Source organism: Tyto alba, unplaced genomic scaffold (genome assembly GCF_018691265.1).
Source record: "Tyto alba isolate M040663 unplaced genomic scaffold, T.alba_DEE_v4.0 Super-Scaffold_1000006, whole genome shotgun sequence".
In the NCBI taxonomy this organism is placed as follows: domain Eukaryota; kingdom Metazoa; phylum Chordata; class Aves; order Strigiformes; family Tytonidae; genus Tyto; species Tyto alba.
The window spans coordinates 22,209,790-22,231,523 of NW_024881272.1; the positions used below are offsets into that span (position 1 = coordinate 22,209,790).

Genomic DNA, 21,734 nt, shown 5'->3' on the forward strand with positions numbered 1-21,734 from the left:
CGCAGGCCCTGCTGCTCGCGAGGGGGGTGGGGGGGCGGGGAAGCGAGGCCGCTCGAAACGCCGCGAGGTTTCTTCGTCGTTCTCCGGCACGCCTACGAAATCTCGCCCCAGGTCTCGCGAGGTTACGCTGCGTTCCCTCCCCCCTCCCTGAGCACGATGCCGCGCAGGAATGTGAAAGGCTCCCGCCCGCCGCCATTTTCTTTCTTTCTTGGCAGACAGCGAGTGGGGCAGGAAGCGGTGGCTGAGCGAGTATGGCGGACTATTCTACGGTGCCCCCTCCTGCTTCGGGCGCGCCTGGGGGAGGCGGCGGCGGAGGTGGAGGAGTGAACGACGCCTTTAAAGACGCGCTGCAGAGGGCTAGGCAGGTGCGTGTGTGCGTGGGCGCAGCGCGGCGCTGCCAAATCAATGGGCCCTCGGGTCGCGAGGCCTGGAGGCAGCTGCGGACCGCGCCGCGGGGCCTGAGCCGCGGGAGGAGTCAGCGGGCTGCGCCCTGACTGCCCTCGGCTTTAGGGAGACCTGAGGAGGGGGGGAGCCCCTCCGCCGGTATGTGTCTGCGGGTTGGGGGGAGCTTTGTCTTGTCCCCTCAGGCCCTCCGCGCACACCGCCCGCCCGCCCTCCGGCACTGAAAGGTTTTTTTCCCATTCGCTGGCTCCCTTAGCTCCGCCATTGCGGACTGGGCGCCCTCAGCGCCGCGGCTCGGCGCCATCGCTGCCGGGGTCCCCGCCGCCGGCCTGCGGGGAGGCGAAACCTCAGCCGGCGGGTAGCGGCGCGCCGCCTCACCGGGAGGGAGCCCGGCGGGAGGGAGGGCGGCTCCGCCGCGGCCCGTATTGTGTTCCCCGAGGCGCCCTCGGTGCCCGCTAACCTGCTCAGACCGGTTGGGTCTGAGCGCTGCGGCCTGCGGAGCGAAGGCGGCGAGGGCTGTCTTTTTGGAAGTTCCTTATCCCGAAGTTTTATTCGCAGCTTTTGCACCACGGGCGATGCTTTCATTCTTTATCGGGCAAAATTTTCGCCTCGTCTGGTAATAGCCGGTCGTGGGTTTAGCAATTTTTGAAGGCCCGGTGGTGTTGGAACTATAAAGGTTTTAAATAGTTTTAGCGGCCAGGTGCTCTGTGAAATATCGCAGTGGTTCGTGAAGAATGGGTAGAAAAGGAAGAGCCCCTTTTAGAAAAAAGTTTCTGGTGTGTGAAGGGCAGGCTGTTTTGTTCTAACGGATGAAGAAAATACAGGAAGCTTTACTGTTGAAAGATGAGCACAAGTCTTAATGAAAATATTAAAATATTCGTAGGCAGAACTGTTTTTAGCAGCAGTCTTATCCTTACTTACTTGGGGGTCACGTTAATATGCATTGTCTGAATAGCTCAAAATCGTTTAGAAGACCTGGAATAAACGAGGGCTGACTGAATTTTTTTTTTTTTCTTTTTTTTTTACTTGCAACTTTTGCGGTTTGTTTAGATTGCAGCAAAAATTGGAGGAGATGCTGGCACATCAATGAATTCAAACGACTACGGTTACGGAGGACAAAAAAGACCTCTTGAGGATGGAGGTATGCGATCGTTACTCCTGCATTTATTTTTGTTGAGTGTGGCCACAGTGCCGCAAAGATTGCAGGTGTTTGTTTTTTGTTTTTGTGTTTTTTTGTTTTTTTTTCAGTAGTACAGCATAAAAGGATTTTGTTCCCTTTATAGATCACAACATGCTTTTTCATTTTCAGTTTAATGGGGAAATTTGTTTTGAACCATTGTGCTCTAACCTGAACTGAACGTAATCCTGTTTTAAAATATTTTAAATGTGGTTTAAATGCTGTAAAGAGGAAAATGTATGCTGGGGAGGGGGACAGTTAAATTAATGGTTGAGAAATGCTTACACAGGTATGTCATTTAAGCCTCTTGTTGTGTAGGTCTGATTACAGTTTGTAAATTGTAATTAGAGCAGGAGGTGCTCACTCCTTAAATTTGATTGTTTCATAGACTTTATTACTGCACAGTTTCAAATAAAAGTATTAATGCATTTCATTGTAAAAGCATAGGACTTTAAAAAAAGACAGGAAAGTAAATTTTCTACCTTATAGACACTTTTGCTTAGTCTAGTATTTAAGTCTATAGCATGTGTGAACCCTGATAAGATCATACTTAAATCTTCTAACTTCTTGCAGCTTTTTGGATTTGCCTTATACTGCAGTAAAGTTTTCTCCTGAAATGTGTGTGTGTGGTCTTCTGTCTCTTAGTAAGCAGCCAGTTTGAACTTAACAGGGTTTGATATGTTTAATATACACACAAAATCCTGGCTAAATTGTGGAAAGAAATCTCTGAGCTTGTTGAAATGTTTCTCGTAGGTCTTCACAAAAGAGCAATGCCTTTTTTTCCTTTAAGAGGATCGAAACTCAGTCTACAGAATGTAACTAAGGCTTTATATCAGGAGTTCTTGTGGCCTGTAATAAGGTTTTTTTTTTCCTATTAACGGTGAGGTTTTTAATATACAAAAATGAGCTAATGATGCTTCAGATGATATATGTAATGTATTCTTTTTATTTTATGTGTAGATGGCTCTTGGACAAGTCCGAGCAGTACAACACACTGGGAGGGAATGCCCTCTCCTTTTAAAGGCAGGAATTTTTATTTATTACCTGTGTTTAGTATGTAAACATGACATAAACTAGTGGATCTTTCTGGATTGACACAAATATTTCTTGGAATATGTGTCTGAGTTTTTGCTGCACATAAATTATGGTGGTTCATATAACCTTTATTTTGGGGTGGGAAGGAAGCATCTGAAGTCTGTCTTTTCAGATATAGGTTAATTATGCCTTTTGTTCCTTTACTGTACAGAAAGGATTTGGATGGTAGTGATGTAGTTTCTTTGAATCTGCTTTTTTTTTGAAGTTTTATGCTATGAAATGCTTGATATTTGGATAGGAATTTCATATCGACTTTCAGATTGAGATTGCATTGCCATGTGATACTGCTGTAATTTCAGATGTTTGATCTAGATTTGTGGTCATTGTCAAATTTTTTTTCTTTAAATCATTGTTGATTTTTGTATGGATTTGATTTTTTTTTTTCTTCTTTTTTACTATAGAAGCATCATTAGCTTGAGCAACCAACAAAGCTAAACTTTGTTCCTTGTCTTAGTTAAGTTTCAGTGACTGGGTACCTATGAGCAATCTACAGTGTGTTCTGAAAACTGCCTTTTGTTAAACTACTGAAGAGATATATGGAGAAACCTAACATCTTTTCAGCTATACTAACCAAGTGCTGAGTGTTTGTGAGATTCTTTCTTTTATTCAGATGATCAGCTCCCTGAAATTGGAGGAAAAAAAAGAAAGAAAAGGAAAAAAAAAAAGGAAAGGGGGACTAAAATACACTGGAAAGTTACAATTCACACTAAAGGGTGTAAACATTTCTTGAATTTCTTGGCAAAAAAAATTTAAAAAATCTTAATTTTGCAGATCAACCAGATGCTAAGAAAGTTGCTCCTCAGAATGACTGTAAGTAATTTTTATTTTGTTGCCAAAAAAATCCCTAAACAAGTGTAACATTGTCAAAACAAGAATTTGAAACAGTGTTCTGGTAGGTGATACTTGAATCAGTAAGATCAAAGAATGGCTGGGGGTTTATGCCTTATTTTCTTGAAGCAGTGTGAGTCTGCTTGGTAAAACTCACAATGATGTTAGCAACAGCTGAGAATCATTTCAGCTGTTTTTAAATCTCTTGATAACACCTCTTTAAAAGTCAACTTGGAAAAAATTAAGGTTACAATTAAGTTTTATTATCAAAGGAGAAGTTTAGTTGTAAATTATACTACTTGGTTTGAATTTAATTTTAGCAATATTTGTTTATAGCTTTTGGAAACCAGCTACCACCAATGCATCAACAGCAAAGGTATGAGTTAAATTACATCTTCTGTAGAGTTTTCCTTTTTACTGAAAGAAAGCAGTTTCAAGAAATTTTTCTGAAAAAGTGGTATCAATGTGTAAAGCAGTTACTCTGTGTGATCTGTTGAAACGTAGCTTCAGCAAGTCCCAAGCCAGACACTTAAAATGCATCTACGTTGCTGTCTCTCTTTCTTTTCACGGTCTAGGCTGTGCACCAAACTTAGTAAAAGGAAAATGCATTGTGGGTTTTTACTACTTGAGTGTAGGTAGCACAACCAGAAGTTAGACCTGAAGGGGAAGGGGTTGACAGTATCTTAAAAAAAAAAAAAAAAAAAAAAAAAAAAAAAAAAGAGAGAGAAAAAGAAAAGAAAAACCACAAAAAACAAAGCAAAACTTCAGATTTAACACAACGTATTGCTCAGTCAGCTACATTTGCTACAACAGTAGTTTTCTCCACTCATTTCTTCCCTAAACAACCACATTCAGCTTGGCCAGCCATCCCATGCTTTGGCTGGTTTTGGTAGATGAAACGCTGAAATTTGTGTATTTTCAGTGTACTTGGATATACAGATTAAGCTTAAAATGCTACACTGGCCTTTTCTGTACCCCGCATCTCTTACTAGTAAAGAGGATGAAGAAAAACTTAGATTAATTCATACTATACTAGAACTTTTTGCGGTCGCTTTTATATAAATTGTCAGTTTACTTAGTACTGTGCTTGCATGATGACTTTTAAATTTAATGGAAACAAGTAAGCCAGGGTGATAGTGGTAGCACTAGCTTTCTTTAGTTTAATGGGAGGATATATATAAATTTAATGCCAGTTCGGTCTCTGTATGGTCACTGTCTTTTGTTTTAACATTCTCTGTAGGTCTGTGATGACAGAGGAGTACAAAGTTCCAGACGGGATGGTTGGATTCAGTAAGTAGTATGGATGTAGTGGTGTATTATAGTGAGGGATGTTAGCAGATGCTGTTAATACAAATAATCTTTCTGTATTTTTTTTTTTCTCCAAGTAATTGGCAGAGGTGGAGAGCAGATCTCGCGCATACAGCAAGAGTCTGGCTGTAAAATACAGATTGCACCAGGTAGCTATTGTGGGTTTTTTTCTTTGTTTATTTTGGTGAGGGTTTTTGGTAGAAGGTTCAGAAGGCTAATCATTACTTATGATTGCGTGAACCTACAGTTAAGGTATATTTTAGTGTTTTGTGCTAATTGTGATTATCACAATCTAAAGAAATGCAAAGTGTTGTGATACACTGATTATTCTACTTCAGTGAAATTCCAGTAGTTTGCATATTATGTTTAATTTCATAATCTCTCTGTGACTTAACACTACTAAGCGGGTTTTATTTTATGATGTAGATAGCGGAGGCCTGCCTGAAAGATCATGTATGCTAACTGGAACACCAGAGTCTGTTCAGTAAGTAAAAAAAAAAATCCCATGTGTTCATATTTAACTGTGCAAAAACTTTTTTTTTTAATCTATAATATTTATATGGTATGCTTATAATATTAGGTTTTCCCTCTATTGAAGAGACAGTCTAGTGACAATTAAATGTATACATAAGAAAAAAAGCCCTGAACCTGCAGTCAAATCCCTCAGCATACTTGGAATTTTCCAAGACAAATATGGAACTTGATCTCTTTCAAGTCCAATTCTTGTAAGCAGTACTTCTCTAACCATGCACTAATTTCAGCTTGAGAAAGAAATGTGTGAATATATGCTAAAAAGAAATGTATGCTGAAAAGAAACTATTAACCATAAATTGGAAGAGCATGGGGAAAATGTGGAAAACGAGTGATGTGTAAGAGTGGGATTTACTCAACGCCCAGCCCATCAGGGTTTTGAAATGTCTTTGGTACAAATTTATGTATACCAAAAGTTGTAAAAGTGATGTCTATGGAATACCTATCGTCAAAGTTAACTTCTGCCTTGTGCTCAGGGAAGAGGATGATAGCAATGAAATTTTAGTGGTTTTCTTACTGGCATAGAGGTTATAACCACTTGAAGATGAACTTACCCTGGCTTTGGTAGGAAAGATCTAAAGTCTAGTAGTATATTTGGTGTTATCTCATTTCTGTCAGCTGCTCCTAGTTCATGCAGCTACATCTTTTCCTTTGCAAAAGTAGCATGGCATTCTCCTCTTACATTGCAGCCAAGCAAGCTGCTGTTCATGAAGTCATTCCTTTTTGAGAATTTTCTTTCTAATTATATTTTATTCTGTGCACATATTAGAGGGAAGAGTTTTTAACTGATGTTAGTGCCATAATCATGATTTCACTCTGATGGCAACTGACTTACATGTGTGGTGAATGTATACCTGCTTTTGTCCGCTATTCTGGTAATAGTTACAAGTACAAATATCCTTTGCATGCTGAATCACTCAGCAGCTGTCATTGTACTTTGTGCTAAAGATGGGTTTGTTTCACAGTCTGGGTTTTTTTGCCTTTTATAAACTTAACATAAATAGATCTGCCTTAAGATTTGCTGTTAGTAGATGGAAGAAAGAAAAATTACTGTCAAATGAGAGGTTACCTGATTTACTACTGTAATTAAGAAAAGTTAGAAAACTCTTTGGTTTTTAAATGCACTAAAAAAAGTAAATTATAACAATTTAAAAATTTCTAATTAACACAGATTTTAATTTTTTATAATATTTTAAAGGACAAGGTTTCCATTTGTTTTTCTGAATTAAGGTTTGATCAGTGTAACTATATTCAGGCCTGATGGTCATGTTTGAGGAGGTCACTTTTACTTGTGTGTTTGGTAAAGAACCACCTTTTGTATTCTGACATTGAGATGGTTTTAGGTCTATCACATTATCTTGCAATTAAGTTTATTAAGTTACTGTTATGGATTTACTGATTTTTCTCTTGTATTTCTTAATGATAGTAATTATATTTCTTCTGCAGAAACTGTTCACATTAAAAAAACAAAATTTTCCAAGCAGAATAGGTGTGGGCAAGTGGTACTTGTAGGAATAAGCCTATTTATAAATGTATATGTTCTTTCACAGATCAGCAAAAAGATTACTTGATCAGATAGTTGAAAAGGGAAGACCTGCACCTGGCTTTCATCATGGTGATGGACCTGGAAATGCAGTCCAAGAAATTATGATTCCAGCAAGTAAAGCAGGATTAGTTATTGGAAAAGGTGGAGAGACAATTAAACAATTACAGGTATACATGTATCTTCTAAATGTGATAATATCGGATCTGGGTTTGAGTGGATATTGATCTCCTTTTTGTCAAATAGGAGCGGGCAGGTGTCAAAATGGTCATGATTCAAGATGGTCCACAGAACACTGGTGCTGACAAGCCCCTTAGGATAACTGGAGACCCTTATAAAGTTCAAGTAAGGAGTCCTTCAGAATTCAGAGTATTTTTAAATCAATTCTGATGTTGCAGTACCTAAATGTACTTTTATTTTTCTTTTAGCAAGCCAAGGAAATGGTGCTGGAGTTAATTCGTGATCAAGGTGGCTTTAGAGAGGTGCGCAACGAATATGGGTCAAGAATAGGAGGAAATGAAGGGATAGACGTAAGCATGGTTGAAAAACTTGTTCACTGTATTTTGAGATGTTAACATTAAAACGTTAAGCTGGGTAATACCACTGAAAGCTCTTAACCAGATTCAAAAAGTGGTTGTGGCATGTAAGTATTAATTGCTCATTGCTGAAATTATGACTTTAAATGTATGCAGCATTCACTTTACCACCAGTTCTGAGTGGTTTCAGCTAGATGGAAATTTTTATCGAAAAAGCAAGTAAGTTTCATGGCTGAGTACATAATGTCCTTAGAAATTGGAGTTTGGCCTTTACAGAAGGATATTTAAATCCACATATTATGCAAGCCATGAGCTTATTACTGTCCATCAGAGGTGAGGCTGAAAGTTTCATCTAGAATCTGCATTTTAGGCCCATTAGAACTTTTGTTCTTCGATTGTGAGAAGCATAATATCCACTGGAATTGCTGCCGCTATGCGAACTTGTAGTGCATAGGATGCCTTTCTTTGATACTTTCATCCAGTATTTGATAGGCTTCTGACTTGATATTAAAAAATTAATATTTCCAAAAGCCTGAAGTGGCATAGGGCTGGCCCTAGTTTGCCATTCTAATATGTGACCCTTTAATTGTATCTATTTGGTAGAAATATTTGCACCATTCACATTTTTTTTTTTCCTCTTTAAGGTTCCAATACCACGATTTGCTGTAGGTATTGTAATTGGAAGAAATGGAGAGATGATAAAAAAGATACAGAATGATGCTGGTGTTAGGATCCAATTTAAGCCAGGTTGGTAGTATGTCTGTAAGTTTCTGTGAATTTAGTGTAAATTTACTGGATCACATAAACTGGAATAGTTCATTTTTATTCCAGATGATGGAACAACTCCAGATAGAATAGCCCAGATCACAGGGCCTCCTGACAGATGTCAGCACGCTGCAGAAATTATTACAGATCTCCTTCGAAGTGTTCAGGTTGGGTAATACGTTGTTTACCATTTAAAATCTCCTGCCTGACTTTTTGGAAAGATACAAAAAATTTAAAAATTAGTGCGTAACCAAAGAAAATAATGGTGCCATTTTAATCTACTTTAGAGTTCAGTCTGGAATAGGAATGTTCGCTTTTAAAGTTAGTTTTGCAAGTGTCAGGATGATAATACTGATTCAGAGGCATGACGGTTCTTGATCTGGATGGTTTGAGCTGTTTCTTCTTGTGTCATATGTTAATAGCTGGTATGTTGTTACTTGTGGCTGTAGTAAGTGTTTAAAAGCTAGTTCAAATGCTTATTGTTTGATGAGCCCCACTGTTGCATTTATAGAATGGAGACAGAAATTACATCTTTGTATGTTTGAAACTTTCTGATTGCTTCTTGGTCTTTTCCTTCTTCATCTTTCATATGCAGAGCTGTACAGAACATCTTGTAAAATGTAATTTAGGTCTTCTGGATAAGAGACTACTTTAACTATCAAAACTGAGTAGTAAATCAGTAATTTCTTAACAAATTTTGTGATGTAACCAGTTGACAATAATTTGTTTGCAGTAATTTTTGTAGAACATGCTAACATTTTGCTTTTTCTTTTTAGGCTGGTAACCCTGGTGGACCAGGACCTGGTGGTCGAGGAAGGGGTAGGGGCCAAGGCAACTGGAACATGGGGCCTCCTGGTGGATTACAGGAATTCAATTTTATTGTTCCCACTGGCAAAACTGGATTAATCATTGGCAAAGGCAATATATCTTATATATATGTGTATCTATATGTAATTTTAAAAGCTCTCAGCTTTTCTGTTTGTAGAAATAGCCATACTAGAGAGATGTTTCAAGAGAAGCCTTTGCAGATACTTTCATGTTTGGTGGAGCAATTCAATATTGCTAAATCATAACACTCCTAATACTCTTTTCAGATTTTCCTCACCAGAACGCATACCCCAGTAGTTAAAAGTCAAGAACCAATCCATTTATCTAACCCCTCTTTTTTTTTTTTTTTTTTTTTTCCCTTCTTCCCCAAGTAATAAGTACTGTGTTACGCTGGTAGTGTTTGGTAGATTCTTGGATAATGTATCTTATAATTAACTTGCATTTGATACTGCTTGATTAGCATAGTGTTATTGCATCAGTAACTCACTCTTAAAACTAATTTTCACATATTCTGGTGAAGATCTTTTACAGTGGAATCCTGTAAGAATTTCTTATGTGTGTTTATTAAAATAATTACTTTGTAAAGAATTTTGTTTTTAAAATAATTTACTGTATGCTTCTAAATGAAACACTTGAATTATCTTAATCTTTTGTTTGTGATATGTTTTCCAGACACAACAAATAGGCTGACATAGTTCAGTTCTTGACCTGGAAGGTTGATTTCTATATTTTTTTAAATGCCAAATGATCCATGTTTTGAAAACTTCGTGCCTGCTAATGATATAAGTAACTTCTCAGGATCCTATAAGAAGAGGAAGTAGTTTAGGGGATTTAACTTTCCAGTTTTAGTGCACTGCAAAAAATGTGAACTTTACCGTCTAGTCAGCTTCTGAGGTTTTTTTTTGTCATCTGTGCTTACCTCATGCTTTATAGGGAGGTTAGACTTTAAGGTTGCATTTACTGATAACTGGGTATCAGTTGTTATTCATGTCTAATCTTATTTCTTTATGTGAATGCAGAAAACCAGACAATATTGTAGGAATTCCTTACTGTTCTTTGAGTAACAATACTGTGGTCTTTAAATTAAAAAATAATACTACTAGTTTATTGCAGTCAAAGCTTTACAGTACACTGAAGAGGCTTTTTTTCAGTTGTTGTTAGAATGTTCTTGTATGGCTCATAAGAATAGGTATCTTTCCACTTCTTCAGCTTCCGTGCAGTTGACTTTCTCTGATTTGAATCTTTAGTATTTTTGCTTTAGTGCATGTCATAAAAGCTGTATGTTGCATTGTAGGTGGTGAAACTATTAAAAGTATAAGCCAGCAGTCTGGTGCTAGAATAGAACTTCAGAGAAATCCTCCACCTAATGCAGATCCAAACATGAAGATGTTTACTATACGTGGAACACCTCAGCAAATAGATTATGCACGGCAACTTATAGAAGAAAAGATTGGAGTGAGTGTATAACTAACTTGATTTACTATTATAGCTAAACAGAATAGGAAGCAAGTCTTCTCTGTGGAGACTTTTTTTCCATTTCACTTCCGAAGTACTTAATCAGATAATAAAATTTCTGCAAGAAATAACTGAAATAAATGCAGCTTTTTAGTTGCTGTTACTGCTATGGCTGCATTTAACTCTCTTCTTTAACTAGCCATAGGCGTAATTAATCGTCAAAAAGACTGTTTTCTCCAGCAAAATGTCTTTATTTAAAAACAAACCTCCTAGATTATATTCTTTAAAGTGTTCGAAACTGCTGAAAATTTGACAACTGCAAGGTTTATTTTTGCCTGTGTGCTACTCTTGTTACAGGGTCCAGTAAATCCATTGGGTCCACCTGTTCCACACGGACCCCATGGTGTTGTTCCTGGCCCACATGGACCTCCTGGGCCACCAGGTCCTGGTGCTCCTATGGGACCGTATAACCCAGCTCCTTATAATCCAGGGCCTCCTGGCCCTGCGCCTCAGTAAGTACCGCTTCAGCTAGCTTAATTTTTTGTAGGGTGACCCTGGAACTGGCTTTCACTGTATATGCATGACTTGATCTTTTATAGTGGTCCTCCTGCTCCATATGCTCCACAGGGATGGGGAAATGCTTATCCACATTGGCAGCCACCAAATCCACCAGATCCAGGTAAGAAAAGTCCCAGTTGTACCGTAGTGTGGATATATTCTTTTTATCCTTACAATTATATACATTTCACAGTTCATTTGTGTTATACTGGTAAATCTGAAAAAGCCTCCTATTCAGGATTTTCTTTACTGATTATCAGTTTACATATGTTTTACATTTCCCACATGTTGCTTGCAAGATGTTGAAATTCAGTTGTTAGTCTGGAATATACTTCTTTACTAAGTATTATTGATACCGCATCCCAATTTATGATAGTTTTTGCAAGACTCTTGGTTAACTTGGTATGTGCAAATCAGTTCATTTTTTTACAGTGGATGTTTTTACATATATTTCTTTAGTGAGGATGTGTTTTCTTTCTCTAATAGTCGATGACTTATTTTAAACAGTGCCCCTTGTAATCTCACTGATGCTGACTTTGCACAGTTTACACTATATTATGCATTTCTAGGTTTTTTTGACCCATATAAGGATTGCTTCTTAGTCTTGATACAAATATATTTTGTTCAGTACTTTTTGAGGGATAAAACTTCTGTTGAACTGCTGTTAATACAATTAAAAAGTTAAGATTCTGTATTTTGAGCTTTTGCTTCTAATAGTTTTGTATTTTTTTCTGAAACCCATCTTCGTAGAATCTGTTTCTTCTGTTTATCTTTGTCAAGACGGGGAGTTTTTACTTAATTACAACTTCCCAAAGTTGTAGCATCCTGCTTTTCTTTGTTACATCCTTTGGTTGGACTAGAGCATATGGGGAAACGGAACTGCAGTCGCAGAAGGCATGGTAAGGCTAGATGATTAAGTCACTTATACCTCATTTGTTTGAGGTGGAGCTTCTTCAGAACTTCAGCCAAAAGATCTCAATTTTATTTTTGTTACAAATGGAATAAATATTTTCTGATAGCTGCTGGTGCTGACACAAGTTCCATTAGTGAAAAAGAAGAGGGCTTTGGAGGGTGTTACAAACTACAGAGAGTTCTGTTTGTGTTCACATCTCTTATATCCTTTCTTGTCAAAGAATGATCTCTGGTTTCAATTCCCAAGCTTCTCTAAAAGATAGCTTTGCATGCATTCAGTTCAGTATTTAAAAATGCTTGTCAGTATTTAAAAGTAGAATGATTCAAAGTAACTTGACTTGAAGTCTCAGCATACCGAAAGTGTCATTTAATCCAAAGCCACTGCCAAAATGTTACAGCCTTTTTCATACCACCTATTTATTATTTTATAAAGTAATTTATCTACATAAAGATCTGTAAGAAAAATGGCAAATACTCACCTTGATGTCATCTTGATGATTTTATAAACAGTTTTTGATACATAAATTTTCCTGTGTGCAGTTGGTGTTTCTTTTGACTCGCATTTATTTGGATGAGGTTTGTACAGTATGCCACTTAATTGCTCATTTCAGTGCAACAAATGGGTTATTTTAGGTTGTTTTTTTGGTTTTTTTTTTTTCAGAGATGCTTTCTCTAGAACCATGCTTGCCTCTTGTCATGTGAAAGCAGAGCTAGTTACTACAGTCAGATTTCTTGGGAAATTTAATGAATCCTACTCTGTGGTGGTCTGCTGTAGAGAAGTAGCTACTAAGGGACAGGAGGGGGTGGAACTGAATAATGGCCTATTTGATATTTGCAGATAACCTTAGACTGTAGCACATGTTAGTTTAAATCCACTGTTGTTGATGCAAGCAGTGTAATTTAAAAAGGAAACAGCGTGTTAACACTGTTTACTGTATACTTATCCTACTGTGTGCATTAAGTGGTTACATCAGGCTTTAATGCTAAATTAAATACTGCAAGAAATTTATTGTGTTGTGGATTTCTTCTTCCTGAATGCCTTTTTCAGGGGATTTTTTCTTTCTCTTCCACTAGTCACTGCCTTAACTATTTTGTGTTTGGAAGGGAATATATTTCCATTCCCATGTATAGTTATTGTAAAGTGTCAGTTGTGTCTTATGTCCTTATGCGAAGTTCTCTCCTCAGTTGGCCACGTATATTTGCAGATACTTTTACTCTTTAAGGATGCAAATAATGCCGAAGGATGCTGCTTGTGTTCTATCTAGAACATTATGTTCTCTAATAGGTTTGCAATTTTTGTGGATTGCCAATCTGGTAATGTAATCAATTCAGCAAGAATAAACCATTCCTGAAGGCTATATGTGAAAAACAGAAAAATAAGGCTCTAGGGAGTGGCATTGTTGGCCTACCTAGATGTAGTTAAAAATAAGGGAAGTGTGGAGATAGCTGCAGGAGATGCAAATGTTGCTATTATTAGTTATACTAAAAACCTGTAAGTAGACACTGATGCTTTATATCCATGTGTGGGGATTCAGGTTCTTAAAATACGATGTGTTTCTGTATTTTGCTGTTACCTTAAAGTTTAACTGACAAGCATTACAAATATCTAGTAAGATTTGTATTCTTCTGTTTGAGAAATAACTATTTGGCATGCCTCCTCCACCTGTGCCAGTGTCATTAGTGTGAGGTTACAACAAAAGTAAAACCACTGAAGTTGTTTGGTGTTAGAATGATTCATTGTTGTCATTTAGTAACCTGACTGCTTAAATAAACTTGAAAATCTGTTTCTGTTTATCACATTTAAAAATTAATAAATGGCATTGTAGTAGTAAGGTTTCTAGAATTATTTTTATTTCATCAGTCCTGTGAAAGTATACTTTGTACAATACAGTTGAATCCTGATCATAAGTTTGTGCTAGAAAGAAAAGATACTTACAGGATGTACATGGTTATTTTGTTTAGATGGGTTTTTTCCTTGGAGGAAAAGATGAGTTCTTAGGGGACAGGGTTAACTGAGGGGACAGCATTCTCTTCATACTACTTTTATAAATACTTGTCTTATTTTCATAGGTAAGCCAGGAACAGATCCCAACTCAGCAGCGTGGGCAGCTTATTATGCTCACTACTATCAGCAGCAAGCACAGCCACCACCTGCAGCCCCTCCTGGTGGGCCAGCTACAACTCAAACTAATGGACAAGGTAGCTGTTTAGTAAAATGGATTAATTTCTCATTGCTGGTGGTGTAGATGCCCCACTGTTTTTTTTTATTATTGTTTTCATATATTGGGTAAATTTATTTTAAGGTAGCTGGGTTTCTGAGAAGACTTTTGCTTACAGCCTTCAACACTGCTTTTTTTTTTTAATTTCAGCAGTAATGAGAGTCATGTATTTATCTTGTACTAGACTCCAAAGAATTTTGCTGCAACTTGGACTGACTTAATTACGCCTGCATAGTGCAAGCAGTCATAAGTAAAACTGGAATGAGCCAAACTGTTGTCATTTGCCTAAATGGTTGCATCAATTCCAGTAGGTTTAGGACAATTATGGTTGTAGTATTTAGTTGTATTAGTATAATTGTGCCTGGATGAATGAGGCTTACCACTTAAATTTTAGGCACTGTTTTGCACTGAGGGTGGTGTGCGTTCCCCGGATCTTGAAAATATGCTGAACATTTTAAAGAATTCTTTGTTTTTGTCGTGTCTTTTACTAATTATTTGTATTTGTAGCAGCTTGTACCACATAGGTTTATAGTGTCAGATTTGAGTGATGTTATTTGGGATTGTTACTGAAAAGTTCAACTGATTATTTGTAAATTGTTCTATGTATGAAACAAAACCCAGTAGTTTTGACTTTTTTTTGTTAATGTAATTCAGGAGATCAGCCAAATCCAGCACCAGCAGGGCAGGTTGACTATACCAAGGCCTGGGAAGAGTACTACAAAAAAATGGGTATGTGTACATGTCTTTCTGTTGCGTAGTCAAATGTTTTAGGAGATCTGCATATCTTGTTTGAGATGGTTTGGGTATTTTTATACCCCCTACCAGTCCCCCCCCCAAATGCACAACCCATTCGTCTTCTGAAATACATACTGCTAGAGGTTCTGAACCCTGCAGAAAAACAGATTTAAAAATTTGTGTTGTGTTTAAGGCTTTGTTTGTACTCATGCTAGTAATTAGCTTTGCAGAAATACTTCATACCTAATGTGATGTCTATATTTCATCACTGGGAAACAACATCTAATAAATAGTTAAATCTGAGTATTTTTAAGTATATTTATTTCTTAAATTTTGGAGTTCAACATTGACCTACTTTATGAAGCTGTTGTTTGTATTGCTTAGTATTTGTTTCTTAATGCTTTTAAGATTACAGATTATTTTTTCTTGTAACTTGCTTTCTGTGTTGCAGATTATCAAAGCATCATAATTAGCTTTCATTTATATTGTGCCCTTTTTTAAATTGTACTTGCTAGCTTTTTCAAAATATTTTTCTTGAACCGACTTATAAAACTTAAATGTGTTTGCTTGTTAAGTTGATGACTTCATTGCTTGCTGAATAAGGAAAGAATATGTGGCCTTGATGTGTTGGCAGAAGGTGGTGTTATCTTTTAAATCATGGGAATGTCGTGCAGGTCTGTGTTTTGTCCACAGTGTTGTCCTATGGATACTGTAGTTGATGTAGATTTGTATATGGAGGGCTAGTGGGCTTACAAATGCCAGTGATTTCCCTGGTATCTCTGTTTGACCATACACACAGCAGCATCTAGTTTGGATATTTTTGTTCGCGTGGGTGGGAGGGTTTGAGTGTTTTTGTGCTGTTCCAACTGCACTAATTTTCTCCTGGAATATTAAAAAGCATTTGGAGTTAAGATTTAATATCATGTTTAATTTGTTTTTACTTTCCACAAGTTGATCTCAAATCATTTGTCAAGATATAACTACCTTTACTCTTCTTTATTTTGGCATGGCTTAAGTGATGAAATGAAACAAAATATATAATGATGATTTACTTTAATAATTCTGTGTCAGACTATGAAAATAGCAACAGATCTCCCAAACACATGATTTTTAAGATGTGACGGGCCTTTCCATTTTTCCTCTTTCTGGTTAATTTTCTTTTTTCCATTTACCGTTTCTGTTAGTTCAGCTCATATTCTTTGAATGCAAAGTTGTGAGTTTTTTCAATGCCTTTTTAAGAAAAATGTGATCTGTTGCCTGGGCTCAGCCATCTTTCAATTTGCTATCTCTGGAAAGCAAAGTCTGGGTTGCACTAGTCTTCCATTTGCTTCGATTAAATAATAGGTAGTTATAAGGTGTTGGGACAGAGTTTCTGGGAGCAAGTCCAAAGATGAGTGTGAACCACGCAAAGATAGACACTGGGAGATGTAAAGAATTGCTCTTAAAATGCAACATAAAATAATGCCAAGAGAACAAACAGAAGGGCAGTTCTGATCTTCATTTCTTTTTCTAGTTCAAATTGAATTCTTGGCCTGAAGGAGAACTCTTGATATCTTGATTTACGCTTGACTGTGTAAATTATGAGAACTTTTTGCTTCTTTAGCATGTTGAAAATCTTGATATGGAAGATACCATTTTTCATAAAATCCACTTAGGAAGAACGGACCAAATGAGGCTGAAGGGCAGAGAATTCCCCTAGAGTTGATTTAGTGCTAAATGGCCCTGTTTTTCCCCACCTCCTTAACAACAGTGTTAAGAAGCAGTAGAATACCTGACAAACGGGAAGGCTGTCCATCAGCAGATTCATGTGATCTCTCGGCTCTCATACAAATACTACTCTTTGTGCTTCCTGCAGTATTGTAATGCTTCTGTCCCCATTAACTTGTGAAGGAGGGGAAAGGTGGGAGTAACAAGTCACTCACTCTTTGACTCTTCTATCAGATTTTTCACAGTATAGTTAATTACACAAAGAGCTGTTTTGGAGAAGTGAACTGAAACTTGGGACTTGCTGAGCCCAAGCAGATTTATTTTTGCTGCTGAGTAAAATTACTTTGCCACATGGATTATCAAGCTTATGAGGGTGACAGTACTTAGCTGAACAAGCTACATGTGATACTGCAATTGGTACTCTGGATTTTCCCATGCTTTAAGTATGAGCAATCTGAAAACTCTAAAGCACTCATGAATATACCGTAACACTGTTTGCCAAAGTGGCTTCCTCCTGGTACAACAGGACTTGGCTAATAACAGAGAACACTTTCCTATTTTTTTCAGTGTATAGAACAGTGACTTGAAAATAACTTGTTTTCCAACTCACAAATACAGTGGCAAAGTCTGTCTCTGTTTTCAGACTCTTATTTTAGTCAGAGACTATTGCTCTGAGTAGCAAATACTATTAAAAATAAGACTGAAAAGTTAGTAAAATTACTCATGCACACTGGTAAGGTACTGTACATGGATCTTGCAGGTGAGGCAGACCGTCTGTTTGCTTGGTACCCTAATTCATAAATTCAGAAAACTTGTTTTAAATTTACCTAGAATATTGCTAGGTAGCAAGACAGTAGTTTAGCTTTTGAAGACATACAGATGCTGTTATCTTGGATACAGTATTTTTATTTTTCCTTAGAAGAGCTGAAATAAAGATTTGCCTAACTGGGCCCTAAAAAATCTCTCAGTGATAACAGTTCCCTCTAAACATGAAGTCGTATTTTAGTACATGATCTATATGTCACCATTGGATTTTGTAAGTTTATCATTTAAAGTCTTTCTAATATATAGTGAGCTTGATTTATAGTTAAGGAATTTCATAATAGCATAGTGGAACTGTTCTTCAATGATTCCTTAGCATTGTAGCAGGAAAGAGGACAAAGAACGGTTTTCTCTTATTAGAATCACCCATGATGATTTGAGTAGTTCAGGAACTGTAGAATTATCTGGCTTTTTCTTTCTTAGCCTTCCTTACTGGGTAGGTGTCCTGTGTTTCTTCCGTTTCCTTTGTATGTAATTTATATCAGTTTTGTTTGTTAGTGTTCCAGTTGAATCTGGGTATTAATGAGCATGTACTGTTTCAGTGCAGTTCTGTACACTGAAAGGAAATTTTGACTAAACTGCTGAATTCCATGTGTAAGTACTTAATGGGGGAATGATGCAGCTAAAATACTTTGAAATTTTACTAACCCATTTCAGGACAGAAGTCCGGTTTGACATCTTTGAGTAGATGTTAAATTTTCTGTATCTGATTTACTACTTGAATTTCAACACTGCCTTGGGATACCTGGCTGAATGCCAGAAGGATCTTGGGTCATAATGCACCAAAAAATGCCATAGCTTTGACATTCAGCACTGCTGACACCTGTGACATAGCTAAGTAATTTGTAAGTGGAATTACTATGTCATAAATTAATAGTTGTCTTGGTTTCAGCTGGGATAGAGCTAACTTTTTTCCTCCTTAGTAGCTAGAATAGTGCTGTGTTTTGGATTTGATATGAGAAGAATGTTGATAATCTTCTGATGGTTTTAGTTGTTGCTAAGAAATCAAGGAGTCTTCAACTTCTCATGTCCTGCTAGTGCACAGGTACACAAGGCGCTGGGAGGGAGCATAGCCAAAACAGTGGACCCAAATTGGCCAATGGAATGTTGCAAGTCATCTTAATGTCTTGGTCAGTGTGTAGATGAGGGTTGACCAGGAAGCTCATTCAGGCTTCCAGGATGGTGGTTTCAGGATTCTCTCTTCTCTGGGATCACTAGCCAGGAACAGGCTGGGCATCGGTCAGCGGGTGGTGAGCAATCACATTGTGCGTTACTTGGTTTTATTTTTTATTGTTTTAATAATAATGATAATAATGATAGTTATTATTATTGATGTTATTGTTTCTGCTATTAAATGCTTTTTATCTCAACCTATGAGTCTCCTTGCCCTTACCCTTTCAAATCTCCCCCATTCCCTGAGGATGGGGGAGGGTGATCAAGTGGCTGTGTGGTGTTTGGCTGCTGGCTTGGTTTAAGCCATAATAGGGAACTTTCAAAAAACTACAGTGTAAGTGGAAAAACTACATGTAAACTGTATAGAGAGTTGGAAGGTAGAAGATTGCATTTTGAAGACATTCAGGGTAGTGCTTTGCCTAGTGTTCAGATTCCTTGCTCACACTCAATGTGTTTGAGAGGATTGGGAGAATACACATCTGTGAGAGGAGTGTGGATAGCTAGTATTCTGCATGTGAATTTTCTGTGTAAAGGTGTATTAAAAACAAACAAAACCAACCTTATATCTGATATCCTAGAAAACAGTTGAATACAGTCTTTGATACTCAGGTTCTCCAGAAGGTTGCTCAGTGGTTTTGTATCCAAATAAAAGGTTGAGGTGATTTCAGGTAGGATTGAAAACTTCCAGCCCTTGTCTTGTGGAAGCTGCCCCTTTTTCTTGAAAGCAGAACAGAAGATTAGGTGCATGTGGAATGTTACATGTGCAGACTTATGTTTTGCTTGGATCTGTTGGATCTTGTGTGATTGGATGTGATGTTTTGTGTTGTGGGTTGTTTTTTGGCTTTTGTTTTTTTCTAGTATCCTAGAAAAATCTTGGTGATGTGGTGGGTTTTTGATAGTATTCTTATTCTGACTGTAAAACTTTGATTTGAAAAAGTAACCCTTTAGTAATCTAGATCACAGAAATGTCATATCACAATAGTAATAGTCATTCTGTTTTGGAAGTTAAATAAATTTATAATCAAGCACTCCATATAAAACAGTTCTGTCTGGATGCTTTCAAGTGTGAGGACGGATAATTGGATAGAGGATAGTGTTCTGCTTATGGTCAGGTGTGTTTTGCAGTGGTGACTGCAAAAGCACCTTTATAAAGATAAAAAGTTGTGAAGAAGGTTGTGATAACAAGTGGAGTGTGTTTGATCTTTGTGAAATAAGAGAAGGGAAAAAGGAAGTGAAAATGTCTGTGACACACCTTCCTTGGAAGAACAGCGTGATGGAGGTCCTAAAAAGTTGGCTGTAATTTCTTTATATATATACACACACTGGAGTCATTGTGTATTAGTCTATCGCCTTTATATATAGTTTTTGAGCTGCAAGTTGATTTTGTTGAAAGCACTGGTAGTTCCCAGCCGTAAGTCAGAGTGGAGGGGGCTGTACACCTATGTGTGTACATGCTATCGTTTCTAGAGGATTGGAATTTAAGTGAAGATTGGAAGGAGAAGTTTCAGGACTTCACTTTCAGGTGGAGTAAATGTTTACAAAAAATAATGCATTTTCTGAAAAAATGTAATTGCAATTTAGCAATTGCATTAAGGAGGCCAAAATTGTGGGAGTGAATGAATTGGCATCTGATGAATTAATTAATGCAGTCTGTACAGTAAGATAAAGTCAGTCTAGGTGGATTACAAAAAAACCAGTCTTGCTTGTTGACCTGTATTTTAATTTAAATGCTGCCCATTGTTCAAGTCAGTCTAAGTCAGCAAGCTTTAAAGACTTTTGCTCTGGAACGTGATTCAGGAGATGGAAAAAACCCTGTCCTTAGGGTTCTTCCATTTTGCTTTACATGGGAATCGTTACGTTAAAATAATAGTATGAGTGGTTAGCTAAAAAACAGAAAGCCACAAGATTATTCAAAAGCCTTGGAGTAATACTGCAAGACGCTTTTGTTTGTTAGGCATTGAGATTTTGAAATTTTCTCATTTCTATTGCAGCAACAAAGCTATTAATGTTAATTACTTGTAGGTCAAGCAGTTCCCGCCCCTGCTGGGGCTCCGCCAGGCGGTCAGCCGGATTACAGTGCGGCATGGGCTGAGTACTACAGGCAGCAAGCAGCATACTATGCCCAGACAAGTCCACAGGGAATGCCACAGCACCCTCCAGCACCGCAGGTATAAAATATAAGTATTTTTTGGCTGGCTTCTGTTTCAGTGGTTGTAGATACCTTTTTGCATGTCTCCTGCTTTGTTACCTTTGGAGTATGCATCTTTTTTTCTAGCAAAATAACTATCAGAATAATTAATAGATGACTTTGTTTACCTGATAACTTCGGTTCTGTATCTATCCATATGTTTGGTGATTGTGTTTTTTGTTTTTTTTTTTTTTTTAAAAAAAAAAGAAAAACTTTCTCCTCCCAGGGTTTTGAAAACCATGCAAGAAGCCACCACCATTTACATTAACCAATTTTTCTTTCTTAAAGGCTTCACTCCTGAGTTAGCTCGATTTAAAGGATTTTTTTAACTTTTTGTGTATCTCTTATGTATCTCTTCTGCACAGGGCCAATAATAAGAAGTGGACAATACAGTATTTGCTTCATTGTGTGGGGGAAAAAACCTTTGTTAAATGTATGGATGCAGACGCCTTGATGAAGATCTTAATTTTGTTTGGTTAAAAAAATAGTGTTTTTGAAAATGTACAAAATATCTATCACTACTGATAGGAGGTAATATTTCTGTGTAGAAATGAAAAATGGTTTGTTTTTAGTATTAGTGTAGATGTACACATTCCAGCAAATGTATTTGCAATTACGTGGTCAATGCTTTGTGATATAAATGTACTTTTTCAATGTATACTTTATCACTTTTAAAATGCCTGTTTTGTGCTTTACAATAAATAATATGAAACCTCCTGTGTCGGTAAGTTGGATATGTGGGTATATAAAGAACTATAGGATTGATTTGCAACGATGAATCAAGGTACCTGTACATGAATGAGATTTTATTTTTTCCCCCCACCCATGAAACCTGGTTGAGTTTAAAAACTTGTTGTTAGCATGTTTTTCCCCTCTTGCAGAATAGTTGTAGATGGAGGATCTCTTTCATTCATTGTATTTTGCTGCCTAGCACCAGTAATCTGATACCTTA

At 37.3% G+C, this 21,734-nt stretch overlaps 1 protein-coding gene across 11 annotated transcripts in view; it reads left to right on the forward strand.

Moving 5' to 3' along the window:
* The first annotated feature begins 114 nt into the window (after window positions 1-114).
* The window catches only part of FUBP1 (far upstream element binding protein 1), a 36,171-nt gene continuing 14,551 nt past the window's right edge, over window positions 115-21,734 (forward strand). For 6 of the 11 annotated variants that reach the window (XR_004408250.2, XR_004408252.2, XR_004408251.2 and 3 more), the window contains exons 1-20: window positions 116-365; window positions 1,453-1,543; window positions 2,540-2,602; window positions 3,446-3,484; window positions 3,839-3,878; window positions 4,743-4,792; window positions 4,888-4,959; window positions 5,237-5,294; window positions 6,892-7,054; window positions 7,131-7,229; window positions 7,313-7,414; window positions 8,065-8,167; window positions 8,252-8,352; window positions 8,962-9,103; window positions 10,308-10,468; window positions 10,826-10,980; window positions 11,068-11,147; window positions 14,009-14,137; window positions 14,812-14,886; window positions 20,617-20,762. Coding sequence is in view for 7 of the 11 variants with exons in the window: in XM_033000628.2 (XP_032856519.1) it covers window positions 252-365; window positions 1,453-1,543; window positions 2,540-2,602; window positions 3,446-3,484; window positions 3,839-3,878; window positions 4,743-4,792; window positions 4,888-4,959; window positions 5,237-5,294; window positions 6,892-7,054; window positions 7,131-7,229; window positions 7,313-7,414; window positions 8,065-8,167; window positions 8,252-8,352; window positions 8,962-9,103; window positions 10,308-10,468; window positions 10,826-10,980; window positions 11,068-11,147; window positions 14,009-14,137; window positions 14,812-14,886; window positions 20,617-20,762 (1,983 nt within the window). In the remaining 4 variants the exon portion in view is untranslated. Of the gene's footprint in view, window positions 366-1,452; window positions 1,544-2,539; window positions 2,603-3,445; window positions 3,485-3,838; window positions 3,879-4,742; window positions 4,793-4,887; window positions 4,960-5,236; window positions 5,295-6,891; window positions 7,055-7,130; window positions 7,230-7,312; window positions 7,415-8,064; window positions 8,168-8,251; window positions 8,353-8,961; window positions 9,104-10,307; window positions 10,469-10,825; window positions 10,981-11,067; window positions 11,148-14,008; window positions 14,138-14,811; window positions 14,887-20,616; window positions 20,763-21,147; window positions 21,500-21,734 lie in introns of those variants that run through there. The other 5 variants (XM_033000629.2, XM_033000630.2, XM_033000633.2 and 2 more) reach the window with 5 other exon arrangements.